Source organism: Alternaria rosae (genome assembly GCF_020736505.1).
Source record: "Alternaria rosae strain MPI-PUGE-AT-0040 chromosome Unknown BKA58scaffold_6, whole genome shotgun sequence".
NCBI classification, from domain to species: Eukaryota; Fungi; Ascomycota; class Dothideomycetes; order Pleosporales; family Pleosporaceae; genus Alternaria; species Alternaria rosae.
The window spans coordinates 1,277,084-1,304,262 of record NW_025763575.1 but is presented as its reverse complement, the minus strand read 5'-3'; the positions used below and the strand labels follow the sequence as shown (position 1 = coordinate 1,304,262).

Genomic DNA, 27,179 nt, shown 5'->3' with positions numbered 1-27,179 from the left:
CAGCTAGATCGGGAGAAGGGATGCGTAGTGCTGTTCAGTGGATGTGGTGGGGTTCCTGAAAGTTGGAACTACCGAAACGCGAATTTGGCGCGCGCGCCCCTTCCGAGCGAGCTTCGGCCGAAAGATAAGAACAATCTCCAGCCATCCGCCGTCTGTGCCGAGACAAATCCCCTGCGCCGACCGTCGCCCTGGCTTCCCGCGAGTTTTGTCAGACCCTACGGCGACATCTCGCATCCGCAGACTGCGAGCTTGAACCGCTGCAGCTCCGCATTTCCTGTGCTGCCGCGGACAAAGTACAAAGCGGCGTCTAGATTGCTCGGACGCAAGCCCACTTCTCTTGGATTTGCCATCGCTAGCACGACTCTTCGAGGAGAGATGCTGTGGGTGTGTCGCTTGAGCCCACACTTCTATCTACGCAAGATGCATTGTCCTATGGTCGCATTGGAAGCTGGAACCCAGCGAGAGCCCTGTGGACGGCCATTCGAGCAACGCTTCATCGCGACCTTTGGGCCTCTGAGAGTCACAATACCAGCTTCGTAAACCATATTGATCCTTCCACAATGCCGAATTGAATCTGTTCGGGAGCTCCCCATATGGAGCCCTAGCGTACGCCAGTGAAGTACCAGTCCTAGGCCTCGATTTACGTACATTCTTGCTCGATCGGGTCAAACGACCACGCGCTACTGGAGCTACCGTGTTGACCCACGCCCACAGACTACGCTACGGGCTTCTCGGCGAAGCTTCGTGAGTATCAAACGGGTAAGCAGCTGGTAGAGCTTCCCTGGCGCGTCTGGGAGCTGATTCGCGTCATTGGACGCGACCCCGCACTATCAGCGATGCGAAGTAATTCCAAACACGACCGTCACACCCGCAGCGACCACTTGTCTGTGTGGGAATGTCGCATCACCAAGTGGGGATGACCGACCGCGCCTGCCTGGTGACCCAGGGACCAGAGGCTGAAAGTAGTGAGAAGATCGTGCGGCTGCTCGGCGGTATATAAAAGCCCCCTCACGAACCCCTCAATTGCTCTCACAACACCAACATTGTCCAGTGTATCATCCGGTCTTCCATTGATCTTCTCTACCATACATCGACGTCACTTCGGCCCGCAAGAGGTATACCGACCCACGCACCCCTCACTTCCCCCCTGCCGGGACGATAGGCTGACATACCTTGCGTCAGGAATACGTACCATTCGTTGTACCTTTGCCGGCTTCTACTATATATCTCTCCCTCGGAGCCTCAATTGTTCACTTGTCAGTTCAATAAGTCAAAATGGTATTTCTCCGATCTGCTTCTCGCCTTGCGCGCCCTGCCTCCTCCCTCCTCAGCGCGCGCGCCGGACCTCGATTAACATCGTCGCTGCGCCAACCGAATGCTTTCAGAACGCTGACCGCGACGGCTTCACAACAGGGCAAAGTTCTTCTCGTCCTCTACGATGTAAGTGGCCATAGGACTCCCAATGCGCATCGACATATCTAACAGCAACACTAGGGTGGAGTCCACGCTGAGCAAGAGCCTCGCATGCTCGGTACTACCGAGAACGAGCTAGGCATCAGGAAGTGGATCGAGGAGCAAGGCCACGAGCTTGTCACCACCTCCAACAAGGAGGGTGAGAACTCCGAGTTCGACAAGCACCTTGTTGATGCTGAGGTTATCATTACCACTCCGTACGTCAGAGCTACCCCGCAATGCCGCTAAGCGCCCCACATGCACGCGTCAAGCTTCGGCCGGACACGCTAAGGCTGCAAACACCATCCGAGCCAGCATCAGCTAACAGATCGCGATCAACAGTTTCCACCCCGGTTACCTCACCGCAGAGCGCCTGGCCAAGGCCAAGAACCTGAAGCTCGCCGTCACTGCTGGTATCGGTTCTGACCACGTCGACCTCAATGCCGCCAACAAGACCAACGGCGGTATCACCGTCGCCGAGGTCACTGGCTCCAACGTCGTCTCCGTCGCCGAGCACGTTGTCATGACCATCTTAACCCTTGTCCGCAACTTCGTCCCCGCCCACGAGCAGATCGCCAAGGGAGAGTGGAACGTCGCCGAGGTCGCCAAGAACGAGTACGATCTCGAGAACAAGGTTGTCGGTACCGTCGCTGTTGGCCGTATTGGTGAGCGTGTGCTCCGCCGTCTCAAGCCCTTCGACTGCAAGGAGCTCCTCTACTTCGACTACCAGCCCCTTTCCCCTGAGAAGGAGAAGGAGATTGGTTGCCGTCGCGTCGAGAACCTCGAGGAGATGTTGGCCCAGTGCGATGTTGTCACCATCAACTGCCCGCTCCACGAGAAGACCCGCGGTCTCTTCAACAAGGACCTCATCTCCAAGATGAAGAAGGGCTCATGGTTGGTCAACACCGCCCGTGGTGCCATCGTCGTTAAGGAGGATGTTGCCCAGGCTCTCAAGGACGGCCACCTCCGTGGATACGGTGGTGATGTCTGGTTCCCTCAGCCCGCCCCCAAGGACCACCCGCTCCGCTACGCCCAGAACCCATGGGGCGGCGGCAACGCCATGGTTCCTCACATGTCTGGTACCTCCATCGATGCCCAGGAGCGATACGCCAACGGCACCAAGGCTATCCTTGACGAGTACTTCTCCGGCCGCGAGAACTACAGACCTGAGGACTTGATCGGTAAGCATCGCAGTGTTTTCTACGGTAAATCAATATTTACTAACTTGTCTCACAGTCCACAAGGGCGACTACGCCACCAAGGCGTACGGTCAGCGCAAGTAGAAGAATGGTCCTCTTCTGCAGCCTTCTGTCTTCTTTGAGCGATTTGGCACGAATTTCTTTGTTTAGGTTTAGGCGTCGGATGGGTATTTCCGCCTACCTATGTACATGAATATATCCACTTGAACTCCAACTCCAGCCGATGATGTGATGCACAAGAAAGTTTCAAATTGTAGGCAAAGTGACGTGAACACCTCATACAAGGAAAGGCCTGAGCACCTACCTCCTAGAAGTCTACATTACCTAAGGATTCTGCTACTTTTTAGTATTTATGCTAATGTAGACGGCTGTGTAGCTGTTTATTTTTCCTTGTACGCGGTGTGAAGAGTATTATAGAAATCATCGATGTCGTGATAGGGACCGCCGCCTCTCGTCTTCATGCTCATCCTCACTGTCGTCCTTGAAGCCTTCCTCCAGCTCACGGCCTAGCCGCCGCTCTTCCTCCATGATGCTCCGGCGCTGTTCGAGGGCTTCTCTCCTCCTCTCATCGATGGGGTCAAAGCCCACCATGCCCTCTCCCTCCTCATCGTCAAACAAGTCGTCGTCGTGTTGTCCGCTCCCATCCACAATCGCGCGCTGTCTGACCCAAGCGGAAGGCGCGAAGAGGTTGTAGAGGGCATCGGAGAGGTTCGTCCGCCAAGAGGAAGGGAAGTCGGTCACGCTCGCGGGCATAGGCAGGTACTGGCTATAACGGCTGCGGTGCCGGCGCACAAAGGGCAGCACGAGGAAGACTAGCAGGGCATAGAGGAGAGCAGCGAGGAAGAGTGGTACGAGGATGGTCTGAAGGCGCATCGTCAGCCTCCACATGGGGTTGGTGTGCGCGGTGGGTCGCGTTATGCGCTCACCGCCCAAGCTTCATGTACGTGACAGCTGTCACTCACCTTGAGGAAATGGGTAAAGCCGGCCATGGCTGTGGATGCATGTGCTAGTGAGGGTGCGTGAACTGGCGGAGCGCGTCCTTTTGATCGCCTAGGGCTGACGCGAGGCCGGGGCTGCTAGCCGTGGAGGCGGCGTGGACAGCAGACGTGGTGTTGAGACGTAGTGCGCCAGGCGTGAGGAAGGTGCGACGGGCAAGTATGCAGGTGTTGTGCCTGCTGCGCCACAGACAGGCGGGAGATGGTGGATGTGCCGGGGATAGTTGCTTGTCGATGTCGAGGCCGACAAGAGGTCGCCAGTCGCGTAGGCCGGCTAGGGGTGCATCTGGGCATGGATGGCAGATGGCGCCACAACACGGACGTGCGCACGTCTCAGGAGAACGTCGGAGCCAATGCGGACATGGCGGGTGGTTCGCGTGCTTGCATATCCACGCGGAGCAGCCCTGGCGCGCTGTAACTATGAGACGTGGTGAATCGGGCGCTGTGGAGAACAAATGGCCGCGTCCCAGTCCTGTCTACTTGCCATGCAGTCACACGGGGGGCGCTAGTTAGTTACAGTATTCGGCAACTTCCCACTCCCTCTCTCGCAGCCGCATTGCTGCCACGACGGCGCCCCAGGAATTGCTTCTCACTCTCGACTCACCGCACCCAGCCCCGCACGCTCGTTTCAGGACCACACACGCCCGCTGAGGCAGCCGGCATCGTCACCTGCGCCGTTGTAGCGAGGCGGGACGCATTGCCCACGAAGGAGGGGGACGCAGACACGTCGGGCGGCGCGCTCCCAAGGCGGCAGAGCATTGGGCATAGGCTCTCGCTATAGGCATGGACAGCAAGGGTCGGCAATCTTCCGCCGGCAAGTTCTTCGGACGACGCCTGCACAAGGACAAGGACAAGCACACGGGCGACGCCAAACACACCACCACGTCCTCGACCGACAGCCCCCCGGGGAGCTCTCATGGCTCGCTCTCGTCACGACACTCACACAGACACTCCATCGGCGGCGCTTCGATAGACCAGCGGCCCGTGTCCATGACGGCCGAGGGCATCTTCGCGCGAGCTGGCCCCGTATCCTCCATCGACCCCCCGCGAGACGACGCCTCCAAGAACGCCGAACCGCTGCCGCACCACCTCAACAAGGGCGGCGGCGACTTCCATCAGTACCCCGTCTTCAACGCCACCGCAATGCCCCAGAACGGCTACTCCAACCCGGGGCCACCGCGCCCACCGCCCCATTCCCTCGGCACCACCATCGCCTCGAGCAATCCAGGCGACCGCGGCGTCTCGATGCAGCAGTGGGGCGCGCGAGGGAGCAGTCGGGACGGCAACCATTCATACTACGCCGGCACTGACTCCTCCAACAACACGCGCACCTCGTTCGACCAGGCGAGCATCTACAGCAATGACTCCAAGTCACGCGGCAGCAACGTCTTCTATCCGCCGAACCCATCCCAGACCACCATCTCCTCCATAGGCCTCGATGCCGGCAGTCTCCTCCCCACCGCCGTATCCACCCCCCGCGACTCGCACCGCCATCTGCTGCACTACAACTCCTCCTCGCCCTCCGCGTCGCAGACCTCGTTCAACCAGAACACACTCAGCATACAACGACCCCCAGACCATGTTGTAGAGAAGGAGTTTATGAACCTCATGGTGAAGCGAGGATGGAAGAGCTTACCAGAGCAGGCGCGGCGGCAGATGGAGGCCTACAAGATTGACAAGAAGTGGACCCTCGTCTACCAGGACAAGCTGGCCGAGTTCAAGCACGAGGAGAAAAAGCGTCAGACCCAGCGGATAACCTACGGCGGCCCCGGTGCAGGTGGTGGCCAAGACATCCTCATGCGCGCAGAAGAGGAGGGCTCGCCCGAGTGGTACGTCAAGAAGGTCATGGACAACTCCATATCTATAAAACAGATGTCGAGTTTGGAGATCAGTCTGCGAACACAGCCCATCGCCTGGGTCAGGGGCTTCATCGAAGCGCAGGGTCAAATCGCCCTCACGAATGTCCTGGCCAAGATCAACCGCAGGAAGACAACAGGGCCTGCGCCTCCTCCGAGCGTCCTGGCGCAAAAGGCGGAGAACGACGTCGAACGTGAATACGAGATCATCAAGTGTTTAAAGGCGCTGATGAACAACAAGTATGGTGCCGACAACGCCCTCAATCACCCGTCCATCATCCAGGCGCTGTGCGGCTCTTTGATTTCCAACCGACTTAACACACGAAAACTTGTCTCAGATGTCTTGACCTTCTTGTGCCACTGGGGCAACGGAAGTGGACACGAGAAAGTACTGCAGGCACTCGACAACCTCAAATCGCAATATGGCGAAAGCAGTCGCTTCGATGCATGGATGCGCATCGTTGAAGTCACGGTCGACGGACGTGGCAAGATGGGCTCCATGGTAGGCGCTTCAGACGAAGTCCGCAGCGGAGGTATTGGCGTAGAGAACCTCCTTATGGAATATGCCATCGCGACACTCTTCTTGATCAACATGATTGTGGATGCCCCAGAGCGCGACCTGCAGCTCAGGATGCACGTGCGAGCCCAATTCACAGCATGTGGCATCAAGCGCATCTTCAACAAGATGGAAGGCTTCCAATACGATGTCATTGACAAGCAGATCGAGCACTACTTGGACAACGAAGCAGTCGACTATGAGGATTTCCTTCAGAAGGAGAACAGCTCCATGGCCGAGGGCGTCGAAGGCGAAACCAAGGATCTCAACGACCCCATGCAAATTGCAGATGCTATCATGAGTAAGATCAATGGCACTCGCGCGCAAGACTACTTCACGTCAGCTATGCAGCACTTGCTGTTGATGCGCGACACGGAGAGTGAGGATCGATTGCGGATGTTCCAATTGGTGGACCAAATGCTGAGCTACGTGGCTATGGACCGCCGACTGCCAGATATGGACCTCAAGCAGAGTCTAAACTTCACTGTACAGTCTCTGCTCGACAAGCTGTACACTGATTCCGAAGCCCGACAGGTTCGCGATGAAGCGGTCGAAGCACGTCAAATCGCAGACTCGGCTATTGCGGAACGCGATGAGATGAAAGCACAGCTGGAGCTGGGTGCAGATGGCCTAGTCTCTAAGCTGCAGAAACAACTCGCGGAACAGGAACGTATCATTGAGCTCCGTGGTAGGCAAGTAGAGACGATGAAGGCCGAACTTGCGGAAATGCAGAGGATACGAGCACAAGAGCTGCAACGAAACGAACTGGAGACGCGTGAACTGTACTTGATGCTTAGGGATGCTCAAGACGTCGCAGCGTCGGCAGCGAAGAAGTCTGGTAAAGACGGGCTCGCTACCACCGATCCAGCTCAAATGCAGGGCATCATGGACCGCGAACGTCTCATGAACAGACTGGAGATCCAATTGCAACGAGCCAGGACACAAGCAACACTGGAGGGCAAGTCCCTGCAGATGCAGCCCAGCGAGAAGCTTAGGGAACTGCGAGAAAAAATGGAGGGCGACATGCCTGGCATGACCGAACAGGGCTATGGTGGTCTGGAAGCGAGCTCATTTGGATCAGTTCGTGCCAAAAGTGGAGTGCCCCGCAGGAAGCCCCTACCTGGACTTCCTGGCCAGATTGGTGAAGATGCTGAGATGTCGGAGATGGACGATGATGATGCTATCATCGAAAAGCCCCGTCTGATCCAGATGCACAAGCCAAAGCTCAGTACTTCGACAGCCAACGCCCTCATGGCGGATATCACGGCGAACGTCAAGCGATACGAAGACTCTGATGCTGAAGGGGATGGCGTTACTACAGGACCATCGCATCCCAGCCTCGAATCCGACTCACCAAAGACACCTGGCGATAATGAAGCACCCAAAGCCAACATTCCTCCACCCCCACCCCCGCCTCCTGGTGCCCTTGGATTCTCGAACAACATTCCTCCTCCGCCTCCTATGCCAGGTACTGCTGGACCTCCACCCCCTCCCCCGCCACCGCCTCCGCCAGGCAAACTTGGCTTCAAGCCCGGAATTCCTGCACCCCCTCCTATGCCTGGAGATGGAAGTATGCCACCTCCCCCACCACCGCCACCGCCAATGCCAGGTGCCAAACGTCCTGGGTTCATGCCCAAGGCACCTGGATTTGGTGCTGCACAGCAATTTGCTCTCTCTGGACCGCGACCAAAGAAGAAGCTCAAGGCACTGCATTGGGACAAGGTCGACCAACCTACCACCACTGTTTGGGCCACCCGCGGTCTCAGCTCGGAAGAAAAAGAAGAGAAGTACCAGGAGTTGGCAAGGAAGGGTGTTCTGGAGGAAGTCGAGAAGCTCTTCTTGGCAAAGGAGATCAAGGCGATTGGCAAGAAGTCTGGCAAGAAGGACGACAAGAAGCAGATCATCTCCCGCGACCTCATGCACAACTTCCAGATCAGTATGGCCAAGTTCTCATCGTACGGAGTTGAGGATATCGTAAGGATGATCATCCACTGCGACAACAAGATTCTGGATGATCCTGTCACTATGGAATTCTTGCAGAAGAACGACTTCTGCGATATTCCCGATAACACCGCCAAACTCATGGCTCCCTACTCGAAGGACTGGACTGGACCCAATGCTAGCGAAAGCAAGCGCGAGCAGGACCCGAACGAACTCACAAGAGAGGACCAGATCTACCTTCTCACTGCCTACGAACTACACCACTACTGGAAGAGCAGGATGAGGGCGCTTGCGCTGACTCGCACGTACGAAACCGAGTACGACGAGATTTCCAACAAGCTGCTGGAAATCTCAAGGGTATCTGAGAGTCTGCGTGATTCGTCAAGCTTGATCAGTGTTCTAGGTCTCATTCTCGACATTGGTAACTTCATGAACGACGCCAATAAGCAAGCCAGCGGTTTCAAGCTCTCTACTCTAGGACGACTGGGTATGCTCAAGGATGACAAGAACGAGTCCACATTCGCCGACGTTGTCGAAAGAATTGTCCGCAACCAATACTCTGGATGGGAAGGTTTCACCGACGAGATCAGCGGCGTTGTAACGGCACAGAAGATCAACGTGGAGCAACTTCAGACCGATGCCAAGAAGTACATCGACAACATCAAGAACGTCCAGATGTCGCTGGACTCTGGTAACTTGTCCGATCCGACAAAGTTCCACCCAGAAGACAAGGTCGCCATTGTTGTACAGCGAAACATGAAGGAGGCTAGGAGAAAGGCAGAGCAGATGCAGGTTTTCCTTGAGGACATGCAGAAGAGCTATGACGACATCATGGCTTTCTACGGTGAGGATCCGACCGACGACAGTGCGAGGAGGGATTTCTTTGCGAAGTTGGCCAACTTCGTTCAGGAATGGAAGGTAAGTCATCACCAACCACCTGTCCTTGTGATCACGATGCTGGCTTTGCGCGGCTTGGTTATACATCGCTATAAATTAATTGCTAACTTGCTTGTAGAAATCCAAGGAGAAGAACACCACTCTCGAAGAGCAACATCGTCGCAACGAGATTTCCATGCGCCGCAAACAAGCGCAAACCGCAAATCCTCTTTCTCCCAACGCCCTCTCCTCAGACTCCGATGCACCCAAATCACCCGCATCTACCGGTGCCATGGACGACTTGCTCCAGAAGCTACGTGCTGCTAAGCCCGAAGCAAGAGATCAACGCGATCGCCGTCGTCGCGCCCGCTTAAAGGACAGGCACCAGGTACGCGTGGCTAGTGGCCAGAAGATCCCAGAGATCGGCGTCAACATGGAAGAAGGCGGGGAGGGTGCCGAGGGCGAGGATGAGAAGAACAAACTGCTCAGTCCCGCCAGCGAGACTGCGGAGAGCGAGGCTAGTAGCACTGCTGGTCCTGCAGCCGCCGCCGCCGCCGGCACCGCCGAAGCAGATATCGCAGACCGCGCTGCTGCCATGCTGGAAGGCCTCCAGTCCGGAAGTGGTCTAAACAAAGATGGATCACTATCCGTCAGGCGGAGACGAGAGAGCGCGGATACGGAAAGACAACGAAGGAGAAACCGACGCAATCAAACTTCCGCTAAAAGCGAAGACGGAGGCATTCTGAGCCCGACAGCCATACCCGAAGAAGGTGAAAGTATCATCGACGGTGATGGCGCTGCCGACCAAGAAGGCGAGGAATCAAGAGACCCCACGACGCCCGTCACAGTCGTCCACCCACCTAGCCCAGAACAAAAAGGGAGAGATCTACCCACGCCACCACCAGAGGAAGGCTGAGCGAAGTACGTTAATATCGAAACGTTGTCAAGTCACTTATTGGGGAGCGCTGCTTGCACTACTGCCACTATCGCTGTTGTAGCACGGAAGCCATACACTTGGGAGGAAGGGAAGGAAGCCAGTTGGGAAATAATTTTCGTGATAGCCCCATTTTCGACTTCGATACCCGATCGCCTTGTTTTTTACTTTATTCTGTCATTTTCTCGTTTGAGCAACTATAAGCTTTTTAACTTTTTTTTTTTTTACACAACATGGCTCTCTGCTTGTTTCCTTGTCTGTTATCTCGTTGTATTGTAATACATCTGGGGGGACTACTAATGCATCGCTTGCGTCCTTGTGATGTTCGCCGGCGTCGTTTTTGTTTGCTACTGTTACTGTAAGGAAGGTGATGGATACGTTTGGATGATGGGATGGATGGCTTGGTATGGATGGGCGAGGAAGGAAGGTTAGATATCCTGGGGAAGGAACGATGGGGGTTATAGGAATTATGTCGTCATCTTTGTTCCTTCGTCTCTGTATGCTACGGTCATCGTATCCGCGGCCGGCGTCTTCTTCAATGATCTGCCTGCTTGGTGTTTATAGGTTCTTTCCTTATCTGGTCGCCGTCCACGTCACTTCATCCACTGGTACTGCGATGACGCAGGCCGACGAGCCACTCACGATTTTCGCAACTCCAGCAACTCCAAACGCATTGCGTCATTTCTTCTTCAACGCACTGCTCAAGGCAGCCACGCCAACGAAAAAGATAGGATGGATTCCGTCGTTTGTTTCGTTCATGTGAGCCTCCAAAGTAGCCCACACTTAGATCTCGAGATCTGCGTATCGTTGTGGACGTTTCGTATCCAGGACCGCACTTCACAGACCGTCTCGGGTTGAAGCTCACTCTCCAGGAATGGACTTTCGTGAGAAAGAGGGTCCCCCGGCACCATCACTACTATCGAGTAGTTGTTGCTGGTGAGGAGCTGATCGAGAAGTGTCTTCCGTCGGTATGGACAGCTGGATACTACTTTGACAACGGAAGGCGCTGACTTTGCTAACAGTAGGATAAAGGCTCCATGTTTGCGGCTATCACGGCGTGCAAGAAACTGTGGCGTATCGGAATTCGACTCTTAGACATAGACATGCGTCTGTTCCTGAGCAACACTCACCCGTACTTGCACCCCAAGGACTGGCAGTCACTAATTACCCGAATGCTTGAGTTCGCTCAATACATCACACTCGTCGTCAAGAGCGACCGGCGCGGAGAGCTATACATCCAGGAAGTCATACATTCACTCTCACTTGCGCAACGACCTCTCAAAGCCCTGCTCTTCGATGACGGGGTGTGTCCCAAGGACGAAACAATCACCGACAAGGACTTCATTGTATCGACTTTGAGCCCGACTTCGTGGCCACATCTAGTTACGATGATGAAGAGTCCGGTCATGACGTCAAGATTAGAAGAAATCAAATTCCCAGAGTACGACGGGAGGACGGCCTCGAATCTAGTACAAAAGCATCAAGACCCAACTACACACTTGAACCGTTTCGACAGCAACATCGAAGTCGAGTTCAACTACATGGAGCCGCAGCCTAGGCAGATCAAGATCGCAGCCAAAGGTCGCCAAGCTACCATCCAGGGTCCTACCAATGGGTCATGCGAAGCTTGGTCAAGAACTGCAAACCAGGACCTGACCTCAAACTTCTTGTCATTGTCGGAACACTGTGGTCAAGGCTGATAAGCCTTGTTCCCCAGTACAAAAATCCGCTTGCGCAGATCGGTCTCGCCAATCCTCAGAAGCTGGCCAATCTCACTAACCTCAAACTGCGTAATTACAACTGCGACTGTCTACCGAAAGGTCTTTTCCAATCGATCAATCTGCCCAGCGTCAAGGAGTTGACGGTCGTCCAGTGCTTCCATCTCCCAACACTTTGGGAACTCTTCCTAACCTCGAGATCCCCGATTAGCATAACGAAGCTGACGATCGACATATACGACTGGAGCGAGTACCTAATGAGCGCGCACGCTTACAGGTTTGAGGCTTTCTGCAAGGCATTTGGCACCCTGACTCACCTCTATATCAAAGTCTGCGAACCCTGGTCGCTTGATATAGATGCATTGGAGAGGCACACGCATCTCCGCTTGGCTGATCTCGATCTCGGAGAGGCCTTGCCTCTTGAGGATCTGCAAAAGCTACAAGCCAACCATCTTGAGTTGCAAGAACTCCACTACCGTGACCACCATCTCGCTTCGTCTTTGGGGGCGGGCAAATGGCACAACGACTTCAAGGAGAAGATCCCTGGAACGGCAGCCGCTCTTGCCAAGATGACGGAGCTGGAGTATCTTCGCATCATCGCACATCCGCAGACTCATTGGAAACAGCGATTTGATGATGTTGAGAACGATAAAGTCTCTGTGGAGGAGATTCTGGCTACAAGAATCCACAAAAGCATCACGGTGGCTGCGGATGAACGAGGTGTAGAGTGTCGCGTTGGCACGATCGTCATCACCAAACAGCCCATCTTGATTCCCAAAGCGTGGATCAAGGAGCATGGCCTATCCCAGGGCACCGTCTTTGAGCTTCCGTTGAAGAAGGAGGTAGCTTGAGCCCCTCTGGCTAGTATCGACGTTGAACAGAGGCGAAAGAACATATGTGTAGATAACAAATTCACGGCTTTACTGCATCGATAAATCATTGTAGTAGGACACGTTACCGACCGAAGCAGAAAGCAAATGAACATTGTTTGCGTTGTCAGGAAACCCAGACGCATACTTTAATGTCTGTCTTACACTTTGCGTACTTTGTATCGATCGGTGTTGTATGATGTAGAAGGTCCTGTTCAGTTTGTTCCGTGGATGAGAATATGATGGGTCTTCGTGAAGTGCTTGAATTACTAATGACATCGTACTACCATATCATATTACCTGCCGCCTATTCTTTTGCTAGACCATGGTATATATAAGAAAACATGACTAGCATGTACCATTAATGAGAGTCGTGAAGTGCCCATAAGAAAACAATGAAAAGGTATCGTAACGCCCGAAAATGCTCACACCGTACAAAGTACCCATACCGTCTACCACTTGAGACGGTCGAAGAGGTTGCGGCTCCTGACATCCCTCTTCTTGCTACCGCCGGGCAGCGCACTCGTGCAGTCGATCAAGTCCCCCTTGTTCTCAACACCGAGCATGCTCATCTTGACCATTGCGCTTACGAATGCTGAATCCCACATACCTTTGCTGGCGGCAAAGGCGATGAACGGGCCAGCAGTAAGGGGATTCTGTGCAAGACTCTTGTCGGAGGGGAGTGTAAAAGGAGCCCTGCCACGCATGGTCTCGGAGTAATATTTGTTGTCCCAAGTGCCGACAGTGGAGTCGAGGGCAGAGCCTGCTTTGGAAGGGTCGGTGAAGCGTTGTTTGGCGGCGGTGTGGGCGCCGATGAGAGCGGCGAGGTCGTAGGGGGAGAAGCCTTTTTGCGCTGAGAAAGCTGTTAGCTATGAAAACTTTGAATACTAGAGATGAATGCTTACCAAAGAGCCCGACCAAGTCCTTTGCATTGGCGTGACCGCTAGGTAGAACACCGAGAGCATTCGCCTCGCTGGAGTCCTTGCGACCAACCTTGACAGGAATAGTGGGTCCACCAGGGCATGTCTTGACTGCATGTGCGGCGGCAAATTGGATCAGATCGGCAACACCGACCTTGGTCTGGGAGGCGACATTGGCAAGGTTACCGCAGAGGCGCTCCATACCGCGGTTTTCTTTGTTGGAGCACTCGTTGGCGAGGATGAGAGAACCGTCACATGCTCCGTTGAAGCAGTCGTGGAATGAAGATCGGATAGCAGCGCGCGCAGCATCTGTGCATTGGCCGTCTGCAAGGAATTGTTGGGTGAGGGTAGAAGATATTTGAGTCCAGACAGCAGGGCATTCTTGCGCAGGTTCCTTGCCGCCACCACCACCGAAGATGCCGTCGAATATGCCAAAGACTTTCGCCAAGGTACGTTTTTCTTTTACTGGCGCTGGTGCTGGAACAGTCCAGTCTTCTTCCCGAACGGTGTAGTTGGAGTAGGCCTGGGCTGTGCTGGCAGCCGCAAGGCCAGAGATGAGGACGTTGCGAATATACATTATGTGTGAAGAGAAGATAGTGGTCCTATCGAGTGAGTGTATAGTAGGATAAACGATAAGATAGGATAGGTGAGAAGTGCCGAGAAGCGAAGAGCGAATGACTGTGATGACCTGAGATGATAACGGTAAGAAGAGAGCGATGAACATATCTCTTTATACACTGTAACATGTTTCTGAGAAGCGGCAAGAATAGTATCCGCGACTCATGCTTACATCTAGTACTGTATGAGTAGCTGTCTCCTCTGACCCCAATTCCCATGGGTAAGCGTTGAAGAGAGGTGCTGGAATAGATGTGACAGGCCGCTAGAGCAATGGTGAGGAAGACCCACCGCTACTGTTTTGGGAGTACGGATATACGCCACTATGTGACCGGTGGAAAAGCTCCTGCTTGAAGCGTGACATGTTTTAGCGATCATGCCAGTTACGCTCAAGCTTGCGATGTGGTTCCCGGTCATTCACCTTACGAGATGCGGTGCATCTGCTCATGGTCGTTGATCATCGTGCCATAAGTCGCCAACTCTGCGCGCCGGTCATGTAGTGGATCTCACTCGCAGCAGCTTCAGAGTCATGAGATGCATGCAATGCTGCCGGTACTGCATTGTCCTGAACAACATCGATACTGCTTTGCAGAGCCGAACCCTCCGATGAACGCTTTCTGGTGTCGCATTAGCAAACGGACCGTTAGTTTGGAAGGTGATACCCCTTTCTGTCGAAACGAGGGAGTTCTAAAGAAAGATGTGGGGGTGTTGTTTATTGTTTCAAGACAGCTTCAGACTAGTGAACGTGGAGGAACTGCAGTGCCGATAAACGATGATCAACACGGCCCCGCGGTTTGGGCCATGGACGCCCTGCGTTTGAGGCGCAGGGCAGGGCTTGAGCCTGACCATATAAAGTCTAGAGTCGCGAAGTGGTTGATAATGGACTAACGTTAGCGACTTGAGGTTCCTTGCATCGGTGCGGCTAGCACGTGTCGCGCATGTTCGCTTCGCCTTCGCCAGGTAAGCATGCATCTAGATATTGCCGGGTGGCAATCAGTCTTTGTGAAAAGAGGTTGGTAGAGCTCTTTCGACGTTGCCAATTGATTGGGCAAGGTGGAGACTGAGATCCGTTCATGTTTGCAATCCTGCGCTTCGAAGAGGGAAGGCCGCACCGTAGCTCTCGCGCAGAGTCTTTGTCGTGGCCTGTCAACTGTTAGAGATACAACCTGAACTCCGCAGCCAATTATCTCAGGCCCAATAGTCGGCTTCCTGTTTGACGATGCGATAGCGCTGATGGTGTTGCGGACATGCATGTCGGAGACCCGAAAGTGGAAATCCCTATAAGGATAGTCCAGGAAGGCGATCCTCTAGCGAAACCTTCTCTCGCCGAATTGCACCCTTGCAATTACTCATGACCCACCAACTTCGCGAACGCTGCTACGTTTGCGACTCAAGCCCTCTACGTTGGGCGATGGAATATCTGAATTCGACGAACGAGGTGGCGCGACCCGCATACCGCTTATCCGTAATGTGCGCTCGTTCGCGCTATTGAAGCAGTGGAATTGTCACCAGCACCACCCACCGCCTCGAGGCCGCGACATGCGATGTGGTGTCCGAATCACACGCGAAAATCCGCCCATGTCGTACAGAAGGCGAGACCGACATCTACGCCTATCCCTTCATTTTCGAGACGAACGCCACAACCTATGTATGGCTGCGCATTTATCCTCCGGGCTCTTCCGCCTCGCACCGCTGGCACATCTCCGGTCAGCTATCGGAATCTGTGAACAAATGTCGACATCGAGTTGGATAATATAGTTGGACAGCATGATTAAGGTGTGTCGAGATGCGGCTGCTAGATGGGCGAGATGGCAACGACTTGCTCTCACAAGAGACTGCGATGAGGAGAAGGGTGGGGTCATTGCGACGACATTAGTGCTGACAATGCGAGGTGTCGCTCCATTTGCGCGACTCTATAAGCTTGCGGGAATGCAGTCAAGCAGAGGCTTGGAAAAGAGTGGACAAGACGAGCTGAACGGTGAGACGCGTGCTGAGGTCCAGCGCGGATTTTTGTTCCGCGAAGTCGCGTGATTTCTCGTTCAGGCGAAGGCGCAATCCACCCTTGACAACACGACCAGGCATATTGGATACCCTTTAATTCCTAAACACGATGAGGACTTGCATCATACTAAGGGTATTAATGCCACAAAGACACTGAAAGCGGACGCAAAGTCGTGCGCGCGTCACAGCGCTAGTGCTGACAATTTGGCCACTCACGATGCATTTGCTCAGAAACAACAGAAGATGACCAAGCTACCGATGAGCGAGCTTGAGAGGGATAAGAACCTTATTTGTGCGACACCGCACACATTGGAAGACGCTCTAACATGCGCCTTATCACATGTACCTCGCAACCCCATACCACAGGCCCACCGCTACAGCCACAACAGACGCGCCTAATGTAGCAAAACTGTTCCCTTGAAGCGACACTTTGGACCCCGAAGACGTGAAAGCGTCCCAATCTACGCAGGTGGGGAACATACACTTCAGAGTAAAGTCTGTCTGCGAGCGTCTATAGACCATGTTAGCACTGCGCAGCCATTGGCATAGCCTGACCTGGGAACACAGGAGACTTACGGATACATCGTCGAGTTGTAACCCTCCTCATCCACATACCAACTTCGACAACCTACAAAAACGGTCTTTTCCAGATCTTTCTTCACATCCTCAGTCCATGCCATCACGGCTTGTTTCTTCACCTCGACGCGGTCTACCTTGCCGCTTAGGATAGGTTTGATCATCTTGAGAATGTACGAGATCGTATTCTCGCTCGTGAGGATGAGTGAGTGATGGCCATTCGCCGTGTTCGGTCCGACCGCGATGAAGAAATTCGGGAACCCATCAACGGCCATCCCCATATATGCAGCCGGGCCTCCACGCTGCTTCCATACTTCTTGCAAGGCTGCTCCGTCGCGACCGTAGACTGAAAATGGGTGCAGCCAGCGAGTCGCCTCAAAACCATTGGCGAGGATGATGACATCGGCGTTGATGCGCTGTTGGCCGGATGTAGCCTTCCCATCGGCACCCAAAACAAGCTCCTTCCCATGAACAGCTTGGATAGGACGATTGGTAAGCGTAAACTTGGAATTTTGCATGCTGGGCAACCATTCAGTATCAAAGACGCGTCGTTTACATCCATACGGATAGTCCGGCGTCATGATGTCATGGTACTTTTCCGGCACGATTTCCTTCATCATAGCCAATTGTTGCTTCTCGATCGCAGCCCGCCATTTCTTGTGTTTCATCTGGAACACGGTCGACCAAATGACTTCCACCAACAGATATATCAGGACGCGGTTTACATATCCGAGGAATGGAAGCCATTTGTAGACGACAGGTGCGTATTTGGCGTATTTTTCTTGGCCGAAAGGCTCGGAAAGCCGTGGCATTACCCAGGGTGCTGATCGGCCGATTTGAGTGAGTGATTTGACTTTATAGGGTTCCTTGAGTAGCGATGGAACTACTTGTGCGGCGCTACATCCTGTTCCGAGGACCACTACGTCTTTTCCGTTGAGGTCAATGTCGTCCCGCCAGCGCGCGGAGTGGAAGACGTCGCCTTTGAAGGTATCGCGCCCTGGAATGGAAGATGGCCATGGATTAGGCTCTACAAGAATTCCCACGCAGCTCACCACCACCTTTGCGCGTACAATTTTTTCATGTAGGTATACCGATTCGCGACCGGAAGTGGCAGCCTTCTCTTCTCGATCTCGGGTACTGAGATCACCGGTACCGGAGACCAAGTGCTGGAGGGTTACTTCCCATTGCGAGTCGGCCTCAACCCATCGGACTTCCTTGACATCGGTGTTCAGCTGGATGTGAGAAGCCAGCTGATACTTGTCCGTGATCGCGTTGAGATACTGGCGAAATTCTTCGCCGGTGGGATACAAGCGTTTCGAAACGTAGTTTGGTGCGAAGGAGAAAGAGTATAGAGAAGTAGGCCTTAGGATGTTCAATAATCGTCGTTACCAGCTCGCACAATATCGCTTACACGTCGCATTGCTTCCTTTCAGTCAGTGTTGTTTCGATCATCCTGCATGATAAGACTTACTACTCCTGGGTACCGGTTGATCCACCAAGTTCCTACCACCCACCATCAATAGCTGCAATGACGAGATTTCTCCCTCAAAACTCACCACCAATGCCAGACTGGCGATCAATAATTTTGAATTCCTTCAATCCCAGCTTCTGCTTGAGTTGACTTCCAGCCGCGATGCCTGTTGCACCAGCCCCGATGATCAAGACGGGGTAGTAAGGTGTTTCGGCTTTGTTTTCGCTATTCGAGCTCATCATGTTAACTACTGAGATCAAAAGAAAAACATCAAAAGACATATCAAGAAAGAGTTCATGTGCATATGTGCTTAACTGCTAACAGACGGATTTGAAAGCAGGGCGTTGGACGCCTGATGTTGGTGGTACATTAGCCGGACGCGTGAATCCATGCTGCAACCTAACTGCTATTCCCTCGTTTGATTGGCCATATACGCGGGCGCATCCACCTTGGGGCGTAGCATCATGTTCCTGCAGGATCAAGTCTCTGACGAGACGGGACGAACGCGCCGTTCGGCGTCCGTGGATTGCGTAGCTTGATTGCGTCCGGGAGGTTGACCAACTACATTTAGTGTGGATGTGGTTTGGAGTGGTGAGTTGAAGAGCTAGAATGACGCATGTCCCGCTGTTTCAGAAAGTTCTGGCGCAGTGGCTGCCGTCAGTCCTATCAGCAGCTTTCACAGACCATGTCAAGATACAAGATACGAGGAAGCTTGTCTTCCATAACATCGTAGATTCAACACTGACCAGGGACATATGTCAACCTAGCTCTTCCATACCACTATGCAAAAGTCCATCCGGAATCTCCTCGCAATGCCTAATCAATAATGCCAACATCGTGAGACAAGCTATCAAACCGCGAGTAACGCCATCAAGAACATGCGAAAACTACGTTCACTTCCCACCAAAGACCCTCTTGATATCCGCAAACTTGACAGGCTTGACAAGATACATGTCCACACCTGCCTCTTGCGCATCCTGTTGATCCTGTGCACTCGCAAGTCCAGTCAATGCGACGATATGCGATTTCGGCAAGCCGGTTTTGCTCTCGAATTGGCGGATATTACGTGTACTTGTCAGACCGTCCATGACGGGCATGCTCAGATCCATGAGTATGAAGTCGAAAGGGCGGGCTGGCGGTGAAGAAGACATGGCTTCTGATTTGTACGCTTCGAACGCTTCGAGACCGTTGGTAGCTTCCACGTAGCGTAGGTTCTGCCGTTTGGCGAACACGACGAGGAGCTTCAAATTGATGGCATTGTCGTCTACAAGGAGGACACGTGGATTGAAGTATTCACCGCCTTCGCTGTTGGTGGGGCTCAGAGGCGTGGTGGTGATTGGGAAGGGGCGCGGTGGCGGTGGGGAAGGGTATCCAGCGACCTCGTCAGCTTTTCGCAATGATACATCTTGTGGGAACATGTCACTGAGACTTCGCTGAGCCGAGGCACGAGGCGGTGCAAGAGATTGAATGTCGGGCTGCACTAGCGAGGAGCTCATCGATCGACTAATGGGTCGCTCGTTGTTGTGTTGTGAGGCACGTTTCTGGCAAGATAGAAGTGTGCGGGCGAGCTTACGAGGTCCGCAGCTGTACGTGTCGTCAGTAAACTGGTCTCAAGCTTGCTTAAGGAACACTCACGGCTGTGTGACTATTTCAATGATCCAGCCAAGCGCTTCGATTTGTCTCGCAAGTTGAGTCTCTGCTGCTACTTTCTCCGCAGTATCTGTACAAACGCAAACTACTCCTAGCGGTGATGTGTTATTGCGACTGGCATTAGAGCTCTGCATCAATTGGTAGAGAGAAGGAGAGTCGATAAGCAGAAAGTCGATGTCAGTGACCGAGATGTTAGTGCTGGCGCGCTTCGAGGCGACGATGTTCATGTCAAAGTTCTTGCAAGCGTTTTCCATAGACTCCTTGGTTTTGAGCCCCCGCTCGCCACCTTGCGTGTCAGTCATATCGCAAACGATAGAGACAGATGTGCCCTTCAGCTCTTGGGGTGCTCTGACAAGCGCATGATCTTGGTGAGCGTTCGCCTTGGAACCAATGGGTAGACGTATGCTGATTTTGATGACAGTACCAACGTTGTGAGTACTCCTCACCTCGATCTCGCCTTTCAGAGACTCTATGATTTGCTTGACGATCGAAAGACCTAATCCGGTACCGGAGCTGAAAGGGTCCTCTTGACTGAATGGTGAAAACAATTTTGTGCGCTGGTATTCCTGCGACATTCCTCGGCCGGAGTCTTCCACACTAAGAGATAGGTCCATGAAGTTGGCGGAGCTTTTTTGCTGCAACATCTTGATAGCGATATATCCAGAGTCGGTGTACTTCAGCGCGTTACCAAGTAGGTTCATGACAATGCGTCGCAGAGCGCCGGGCTGCGACCTCACGATCCAACTGACGTACGGGGCTACGATCAAAGACACAGCGACGGAGCCATGAGTATCTCTACCCTCCACTTCATTGTTACCATTTGTGTCTTGGGTGGACCCTGTCGGCGCCTTGCTCTCAGCTTGGTCGTAGATAGCGGACCCTTTGATATGATGTGTCTTCCTGAAGGTGTGACCAGCACACACAGTGTCACAGACCTCCTCAACTAGCTGTGCTAGATCGAAGTCCGAGGTAACACCAAGTATCGAATTGTCAGCCGGCTGTCGCTTGTTTCGACCCAGGCTTCGCTTATTTTGACCAGAGACTTTCTGTAATTTATTGATTTTTGCGTAATCAAGCACGTGATCTATCGTATCGAGCAGTGTCTTGCCGCACGTTTCGATGGAAGACACCAAAGACTCTTGGTATGCCGATGCCACCGTCTCGCGTAAGAACTCAACAGAGCCAAGGATACCATGCAGCGGCGAACGCAGCTCGTGTGATATAGACGCAATGAATGTGGTTTTGGCACGATCCGCTTTCTGCGCATTGAGTCGTGCTACCTCGCTGGTCACTGAGTTCCCGAATGCTTGGAGATATGGGAGTTCGTTGTCCGGGCTCATCAACCTTCCGGCTTGGGTTGTCCAGATAAAGCCACCGGCAATCCATCGTTCCGTGGCCGGACACCAGAGTGGCAGGAAGATAAGGCTTCTCACCTTTGGCAGAACCTTGAGGAACTCGGTTGGGATGAATCTTTCTCGCTTTTTGCGCGTCTTCTTGAAGTTAGCGGCGGGTTCGTCGACTGTACGATCGGACTGTTCTGTCTCGGAACGTTCAGACTTCTCATCAGAAGAGTTGATGCCCATGCCATCCTCGTTGTAGTTGAAGAACTTCCCATACGGATATCGATGGATATAGCGCTCCATGGCAGCTTCATTGAAGCTGAAGTCTGTGTGCACTAGGGCCGCATTGCCTTCACGTAAAGATAGTCCGACCACAGGACAGGCCTTGCTATCAGTCCCATTTGCATCGGATACGCCATCCGCGGCGACGACTGTCTGTTTCTTGTGCCTTCGTGAAGCCGTCGAATCGCCGGTATCAGTGTTGTGTGTCGCACTCTCGTCGCTACTACCGGCTGTGCGATTGTAGTCGTAGAGATGGGTTCTTATCCCGGCGGTCGAAGTGTCGAAGAAGACGACACCATCGGCCTCAGTACTCTCGCGAATTATGCGAGCGGCGCTGTGGAATATACGAGCTGCGTCGGATTCGGCGTCACGCTTGCGGTGAGCTTGTCTGGCAGGTAAAGACGTGTTGTGGCCTTCTTCTTCGTCAAAGGCTAGTAAGCGCGCGTTCTCGGTCTGCTTCTCCATAGTGGTGGGCCGGTTGCCATCTTCTCGGCTGTCCTGTAAAGAGGAGCGCTCGATGAACTGAGTCAAGCCGCGTACCATGCGCTCACCCTTGTTGCGGTCCATGCTGTCTTTGGCCAGCTCGAGGTGCTCCATGACGGCGGCGGAGACATCTTGCATGAAGCGCAATTCGCCAGCACTGATTCCATCGCGAGGCTTCTCATCAGACACAGCATAGACGCCGATGCGGTGGCCTGCTTTGGTAATGATGGGGACCCCTGCGTAGAACCTCACACCAGGCTCACCCTTGACATAGTCCCTATCGGCGAATCTTGCATCTAGTCTGCAATCAGGTATGACCATGCATTCGCCAGTGTAGGTGCTCCCATCGTCCTCCTTCGCGGTGTAGGTCGATGAAAAGGTGTGGTAGCAGACAGCATCCGTTTTGGTCAAGATGGCATTGCCTAGCCACACCTCATCTTCGGGCTCTTCGGCGACAGGCTTGAACAGCGAGAGGGTGCGCGTGGCCTCTGCAAGAATGTACTGGTGGTGCGAGTCGATCAGCGAGACCATTGCCCTGCGGGTGTCGAGCCGCAGCGTGGCAAGCTGCGCGAAGGCAGTCAGGGAGCGATCCCTTGACGTCTGAGGTTGGAAGCCAGAGTAAGTCAAGCCTTTACCAGAACCGTCGGCAGCGTCAACCAGGCTCTGTGCATCGATCCAAGGGCGGTAGTATCTGCGGCATCCTTAGCTGCAGCAGAAGTCTGTTCAGCGAGCAAACCAAACCTGTGGAGATCGCGCTCGCGGGCTGCTTCTGGCCACGAGTAGCCCATGGTTCTAGTATGTTCGTGGAGGACTCAGCATGTCCTTCTTGAAGCGTAGCACAGCACAGCAGGAGTATCTATCCCAAGACAGAGGCACAACGGTTGGGGGAATGTATGCGACTGGCGACAGCGACGGGCGAACCTCGTGGCGGCGCCTGTTATCCATATCGAGTGAAATGGTAACTGCATCGGTGCTAGAGGGCGGATATCCTGGTCCGCGGGCCATTCCAAGGCAATTGTGATGCATTTCTTTTGGCCCGGGGGAAACGAGAAATGCGCCCGCGGTTATCGAATTGTTACGAGGGGATCGTGCATCGTTAGCCCACCTGTCTAGCCAAATGCCGATCCCGCCCTTGCAGCCGATGTCCAGCTACTAGATCTTCAGACAGCAGTAACTTCTGCGACGCCCACACGACAACGCCATGTTTGAAGTGCCGGATGCGAAGCGGTGGGTTGACTCGTTAGTGCGCCAGTTATCTGCATACTGACTTTGCCAAGGGTTCGCCGCGCTGAGCTGGAGTCGCCCATCTCATCTAGACAATCGTCGCCAGACCCCGATCTCGAAGAACTGCTGCGATCCAAGATCAACACCGAATTCACCTATACCACGACCGAAGACGATGTTCACGATGTCGCGCACAGTGACGAAGACGAGACAGAGTTGCGGCTCTTCGCTACGCCCGCAAATGCCGCTCCACAGTCACACAAGATACGAATTTCCTCACCAGGCGCCGATAGCGGAGAGCCAGGACTGATTTTGAAAAAACCACGGAGTTATTATTTCGCCGATGAACCCACAAGCGAGGAGGAAGATGCCTTCAGGGCGGCAGCTATCGAGGGAAGGAGCGTCCTGGAGCTGTCGCGGCAGCCATGGCCCGGCTGCGCCCTGCCATGGAAGGTGCGCACGATATCGCCAGCCGGCATGAGCAAGGAGGTCCTGGTCGGTCATCCTCCTATGCTAGTCACGGTCGAGGACAAGGCACACAAGCGCACAAGGAAGGGCAAGAAGTCACGCATAGCTATAAGGAAGAAGCTCCAAGAGGCGAAGGAGAAGCAGAGTGAGGCAGCACGTCTTGCACAGGAGAAGGAAGAGGCCAAGCGCGAGAAGAACACTCGGAGAAATCGAGAGAAGAAGCTCAAGAAGAAGGCAAAGGAGCAAGCTAAGAAGGCAGCTGATGGAGGTACTGACGGGGCGGCAGAGGCTATGGATGGTGTGGTGGAAGCCACTGTCACCGAGAGTCAATATGTTGCTGATGAGGCGACATGAGGCGCATCGTGGCACCGTTGTTGTTTCCTCGACCTTCTGAACGGGACCAGCATCAGACGCGAGAATCCAGCGATTGCAGGCGATGCTTGCTTGGTATACGCACCATTCACCTGTGCCATGAGGCTACCTTTACCTCTGTCGATTCTACGCTAGCAAATACCTCTATTTGTCGACTATAATTGCTCTATTTTGGTCTACCCGCTCCTACTAACTGACACTCCACGACCCACTCAACTACCAGCATGGATCCGAGCTACAATCAAGAGCATATGAACTTCGACTTCGCTTCTGACGTCGGTCCAGCCTATCCTTATTTCCAGGAGAGGTTCGGCTCATCCACTCCGCAACACGTAGACGATACCTCAGCTCCGCATTACGACTTTCACAACCACGGCACGGATGGCTACGACCCGTTCATGTCTGATGTGATGCCGCATGGTGCTCACTACGACGGGTACCACAGGCCTATGACACCTGAGAGCACACCACAGTCCATAGAATCGAATGATGACCAGTTCCATGTTGCAGTCGGAGGATCGCACCAGTATACTGCAAATATGCAAGAGGAAGAGCCAGAGTACCCCCCGGACTTCTGGAAGACTCTGGTTGATTTCGAGATCCCCGACTTTACCCAGACTTCCATCAACAACATACCCGGTATTTAAGCCTTATACGTCGCTTACCTGTACCGCTACGGACCACTATCAACCACAACAAATGCCACTCGCATGCAGTACGCCAAAGCCCTCGCATTTGCTCTTCTCACGCACTATTATCCCCCGTCACATGACTACACCGTGATGCCCATTTCCCCTGGACCGGTGGCCAAGAACGGGATGAACTTCATCTTAGCTGCCGATAACAAGTCAGATATCTGGAAAGAGTTCCACAAGAATAAAGGTAGGGCCTTTCGCCGCAAAGTACCTACCAAAAAGGAGCTCGAGAGGGCGGAGAAAGAAGACCAAGATGCCAAGGGAGCAGAGTACGCCCACGGCATTACGCAAATATTCAACTCACAGTGGGACTTTATCGCGCCCGAAGACATCGCTGCTTTCGTGGTCATGCGTAAGACGATAGCAACGAATACCGAGACTGGCGCAGTCACGCACGAGCAGCATACGTACACTTGCCTCGCCATCATGATCGACAACTTCGACGAAGTCCCTCACCTCTCCACTAGCAACATGATGCATCGCAGCGACATCCTCACCGACGCCCTGTGCCGAGGCGGCAAGATCCAGAACGGTCACGGTATGTTGCTGTACGGTCCTCGTCTAGAGTTCTACGCCTTTGATCGCGGAAACGAGTGGGTCTACCTTGACGACGAAGAGGAGAGCGAGCAGGCAACTCAGGACATCGAACCTAAGATGGAGGTGCTGTTGTCGGGTGGTCAAAGCTTGGAGATGGATCTGCGCACTACCGGCCTCGACATGGTTGACGTGGCGTTCCGAGATGTCGCTGTCAGAGAGGTGGTTTATGCGGCTGAACCAGAGGGTCTTGCGGCCGAGCATGCAGATTCAGCAAATGGTGAGGATGATATGGAGGAGTATTAGGAACGCCCCAACGGTTTGGAAGGCGAAAAGTGCGTTCAAAGTTCTACTATTGGCGGGTATCTTCCTTGCGATAGACAAAATGCTACTTTGACATGAAATTCGCGCTTTGTTTCTACTCAATCCTGTACATCGCTCAAAGTGTGGAGTTGTAGAGGTCCCGCAAACGGTTGCTAGTTGTGTCCCACTCGCGCGGACGCAACTCCGATGCCTGTCACAACGTAGTCTACGGGACCGTCCGCTCGCTAGCCGGTATGCCTGTCATTCTGCTAATGTAGTGAAGGGCCGACCAGATGTAATGCGGAGGAGCGTTGATTGTAGTGGTTTAGGTGATGATACAATACATCTCAATTTGACTTCTTCCAACATAACAAACATGAGCAATGTCCCAGTCGTTTCATCATCTTATCTCGCCCCACCATCAATCCCATCCATAGCCTCAGCAGCCTCCTTCGCAATCCCCCTAACCTCCTCAGTCAACCCCTCCATCTCAGCAAGTTCCCCAAACCTCTTCTTCCAGAGCGCCCACCTCTGCTTACTAAACTCCGCTCTACCTTTCCATAACGGTCCACCACCACCTGGATTCCCCTCGGTCGCCTTCTTTGGGGTGAGATCTTGTTCTCTTTCGTAAACTTGTTTGCCCATAGTAAATATCCAGACAGCAGCGGAGGGGATAAAAGAATTATATTTCTGTATCGCTGTGCCATCCGCATCGTCTTTGTGCGGTGTCTCGAGTGCATTGCGCATTTCCCATATGCAATATATCCAGAAATTGCGCACGTTTTCGCGCGTGATGAGTGCGTAGAAGTAGAGCATGTTGGCGTATGCGTGTACTTCTTGCAACATGTAACCACACTGGCCTCCAGGGCTGTCGTTCATACTCTCGCGCGCGGCCATGCCGAAGTGGCGGAGACAGGTGTACATGTCTGAGTCTTTGGCTGTTGGGGGTGGGAAGCTCGCTTTTATCGTCTTCATTAGGGTGACGAGTTTGTTGAGGCCGGTAGCGTTGCGGAAGGGGAGGCGTTTGGCGGAGTGGATTATGGAGTACCAGAGTCTAAGGAAGGGGAGGTCCTTTCTGTTCTGGACGATGGCGTTGTTGATGGGGTCGATGAGTTTCTTTGCTGTGTCTTTAGCATTGATATCGCTGTTTAGGTAGTCTTGTACGATTGGGTAGAATTGGTTGTCTTCGCTCGGTCCAAAGCATCCTCGCTTCTTCATGATAATGTCGATTTGGGTGGCTTCATCTTGAACATTGGCGATGGCCTCGGCAATCTCGCGGTTTTTCTTTTCTTTCCGTTCTTCCCGAGACATCTTCTTCAATGATTTTTGTACGGGTGAGAAGCGTTGCCAGTCAGAATGTGATATCTTATGTTCGAGGATTGCAATGTCAGATTTGAAGTACGCCCTTCAGCCCTTCAGGCTGCCATCTCCAAGCGCTAGTTCGTGGCAACATGCATGCTTGCGCATGTAGTGGAGATCTGCCATAGGCGTTCTTGAATACTGCCCCGCCATTCGTGCCAGTCTTGTCCTAAATTACTGGAGCAAGCAGGCTATAGAAACGTCAGGATATGGCTGGTGGAGCAGCGCATAAGTCACGAAGAGCTTCTGGACATGGTTTTCCAACCAGTTACCCACCGCGAATGTGAGCATAGACTTGCGGTGTTTCAAGATTCAGGAACATGCCCGGACGTGCTGCTTTACATGAAGCGGTTGGGCGACGCGCCCGATTCCAACGTTGAAACCAGGCGTGCAAAGGTGTGTGAACGAGGGCGTCTTCAGATGATTCGATCGGCTCAAGAAAGGGTGCGCATATGGCATGAACTGGTTATATCACGAAAAGCGGAAGACT

General features: G+C 53.5%; 10 protein-coding genes across 10 annotated transcripts; 5 read left to right on the top strand and 5 right to left on the bottom strand.

Annotated features, from left to right (window-relative positions):
- Positions 1-1,275: 1,275 nt before the first annotated feature.
- BKA58DRAFT_317409 (D-isomer specific 2-hydroxyacid dehydrogenase) lies at positions 1,276-2,735 on the top strand (the record flags this gene model as incomplete). The annotated part of the gene is made up of 4 exons (XM_046167625.1): positions 1,276-1,440; positions 1,495-1,670; positions 1,795-2,633; positions 2,689-2,735. 4 exons carry the CDS (start codon positions 1,276-1,278, stop codon positions 2,733-2,735), a joined length of 1,227 nt encoding a protein of 408 aa, XP_046024307.1.
- Positions 2,736-2,922: 187 nt separating this feature from the next.
- Positions 2,923-4,034, bottom strand: BKA58DRAFT_194479 (uncharacterized protein). Its single transcript, XM_046165677.1, has 2 exons — positions 3,614-4,034; positions 2,923-3,512 (listed from the first exon to the last, which is right to left on the bottom strand). The coding sequence occupies exons 1-2, from the start codon at positions 3,638-3,640 to the stop codon at positions 3,072-3,074; spliced, it is 468 nt and encodes a 155-aa protein (XP_046024306.1). The 5' UTR covers positions 3,641-4,034; the 3' UTR covers positions 2,923-3,071.
- A 260-nt stretch (positions 4,035-4,294) lies between these two features.
- Positions 4,295-10,003, top strand: BKA58DRAFT_194451 (uncharacterized protein). The gene is made up of 2 exons (XM_046165676.1): positions 4,295-8,917; positions 9,015-10,003. The coding sequence occupies exons 1-2, from the start codon at positions 4,430-4,432 to the stop codon at positions 9,789-9,791; spliced, it is 5,265 nt and encodes a 1,754-aa protein (XP_046024305.1). The 5' UTR covers positions 4,295-4,429; the 3' UTR covers positions 9,792-10,003.
- Positions 10,004-10,677: 674 nt separating this feature from the next.
- Positions 10,678-12,378, top strand: BKA58DRAFT_470243 (uncharacterized protein; the record flags this gene model as incomplete). Its single annotated transcript, XM_046175180.1, has 3 exons — positions 10,678-10,777; positions 10,832-11,411; positions 11,459-12,378. Exons 2-3 carry the CDS (start codon positions 10,847-10,849, stop codon positions 12,376-12,378), a joined length of 1,485 nt encoding a protein of 494 aa, XP_046024304.1. The 5' UTR covers positions 10,678-10,777; positions 10,832-10,846.
- Positions 12,379-12,848: 470 nt separating this feature from the next.
- BKA58DRAFT_402773 (heme peroxidase) lies at positions 12,849-13,893 on the bottom strand (the record flags this gene model as incomplete). The annotated part of the gene is made up of 2 exons (XM_046171744.1): positions 12,849-13,249; positions 13,302-13,893. 2 exons carry the CDS (start codon positions 13,891-13,893, stop codon positions 12,849-12,851), a joined length of 993 nt encoding a protein of 330 aa, XP_046024303.1.
- Positions 13,894-16,504: 2,611 nt separating this feature from the next.
- Positions 16,505-18,221, bottom strand: BKA58DRAFT_317850 (uncharacterized protein; the record flags this gene model as incomplete). The annotated part of the gene is made up of 4 exons (XM_046167649.1): positions 16,505-17,870; positions 17,920-17,930; positions 17,983-18,011; positions 18,065-18,221. The coding sequence occupies 4 exons, from the start codon at positions 18,219-18,221 to the stop codon at positions 16,505-16,507; spliced, it is 1,563 nt and encodes a 520-aa protein (XP_046024302.1).
- Positions 18,222-18,552: 331 nt separating this feature from the next.
- BKA58DRAFT_194407 (uncharacterized protein) lies at positions 18,553-22,756 on the bottom strand. Its single transcript, XM_046165675.1, has 4 exons — positions 22,476-22,756; positions 19,615-22,425; positions 19,398-19,563; positions 18,553-19,346 (listed from the first exon to the last, which is right to left on the bottom strand). The coding sequence occupies exons 1-4, from the start codon at positions 22,520-22,522 to the stop codon at positions 18,873-18,875; spliced, it is 3,498 nt and encodes a 1,165-aa protein (XP_046024301.1). The 5' UTR covers positions 22,523-22,756; the 3' UTR covers positions 18,553-18,872.
- Positions 22,757-22,780: 24 nt separating this feature from the next.
- Positions 22,781-24,144, top strand: BKA58DRAFT_194346 (uncharacterized protein). The gene is made up of 2 exons (XM_046165671.1): positions 22,781-22,961; positions 23,012-24,144. The coding sequence occupies exons 1-2, from the start codon at positions 22,936-22,938 to the stop codon at positions 23,778-23,780; spliced, it is 795 nt and encodes a 264-aa protein (XP_046024300.1). The 5' UTR covers positions 22,781-22,935; the 3' UTR covers positions 23,781-24,144.
- On the top strand, positions 24,145-25,534 carry BKA58DRAFT_194347 (uncharacterized protein). Its single transcript, XM_046165672.1, has one exon. It carries the CDS (start codon positions 24,509-24,511, stop codon positions 25,331-25,333), a length of 825 nt encoding a protein of 274 aa, XP_046024299.1. The 5' UTR covers positions 24,145-24,508; the 3' UTR covers positions 25,334-25,534.
- Positions 25,535-26,791, bottom strand: BKA58DRAFT_194348 (uncharacterized protein). The gene has a single exon (XM_046165673.1). It carries the CDS (start codon positions 26,639-26,641, stop codon positions 25,736-25,738), a length of 906 nt encoding a protein of 301 aa, XP_046024298.1. The 5' UTR covers positions 26,642-26,791; the 3' UTR covers positions 25,535-25,735.
- Between the last annotated feature and the right edge of the window lie 388 nt (positions 26,792-27,179).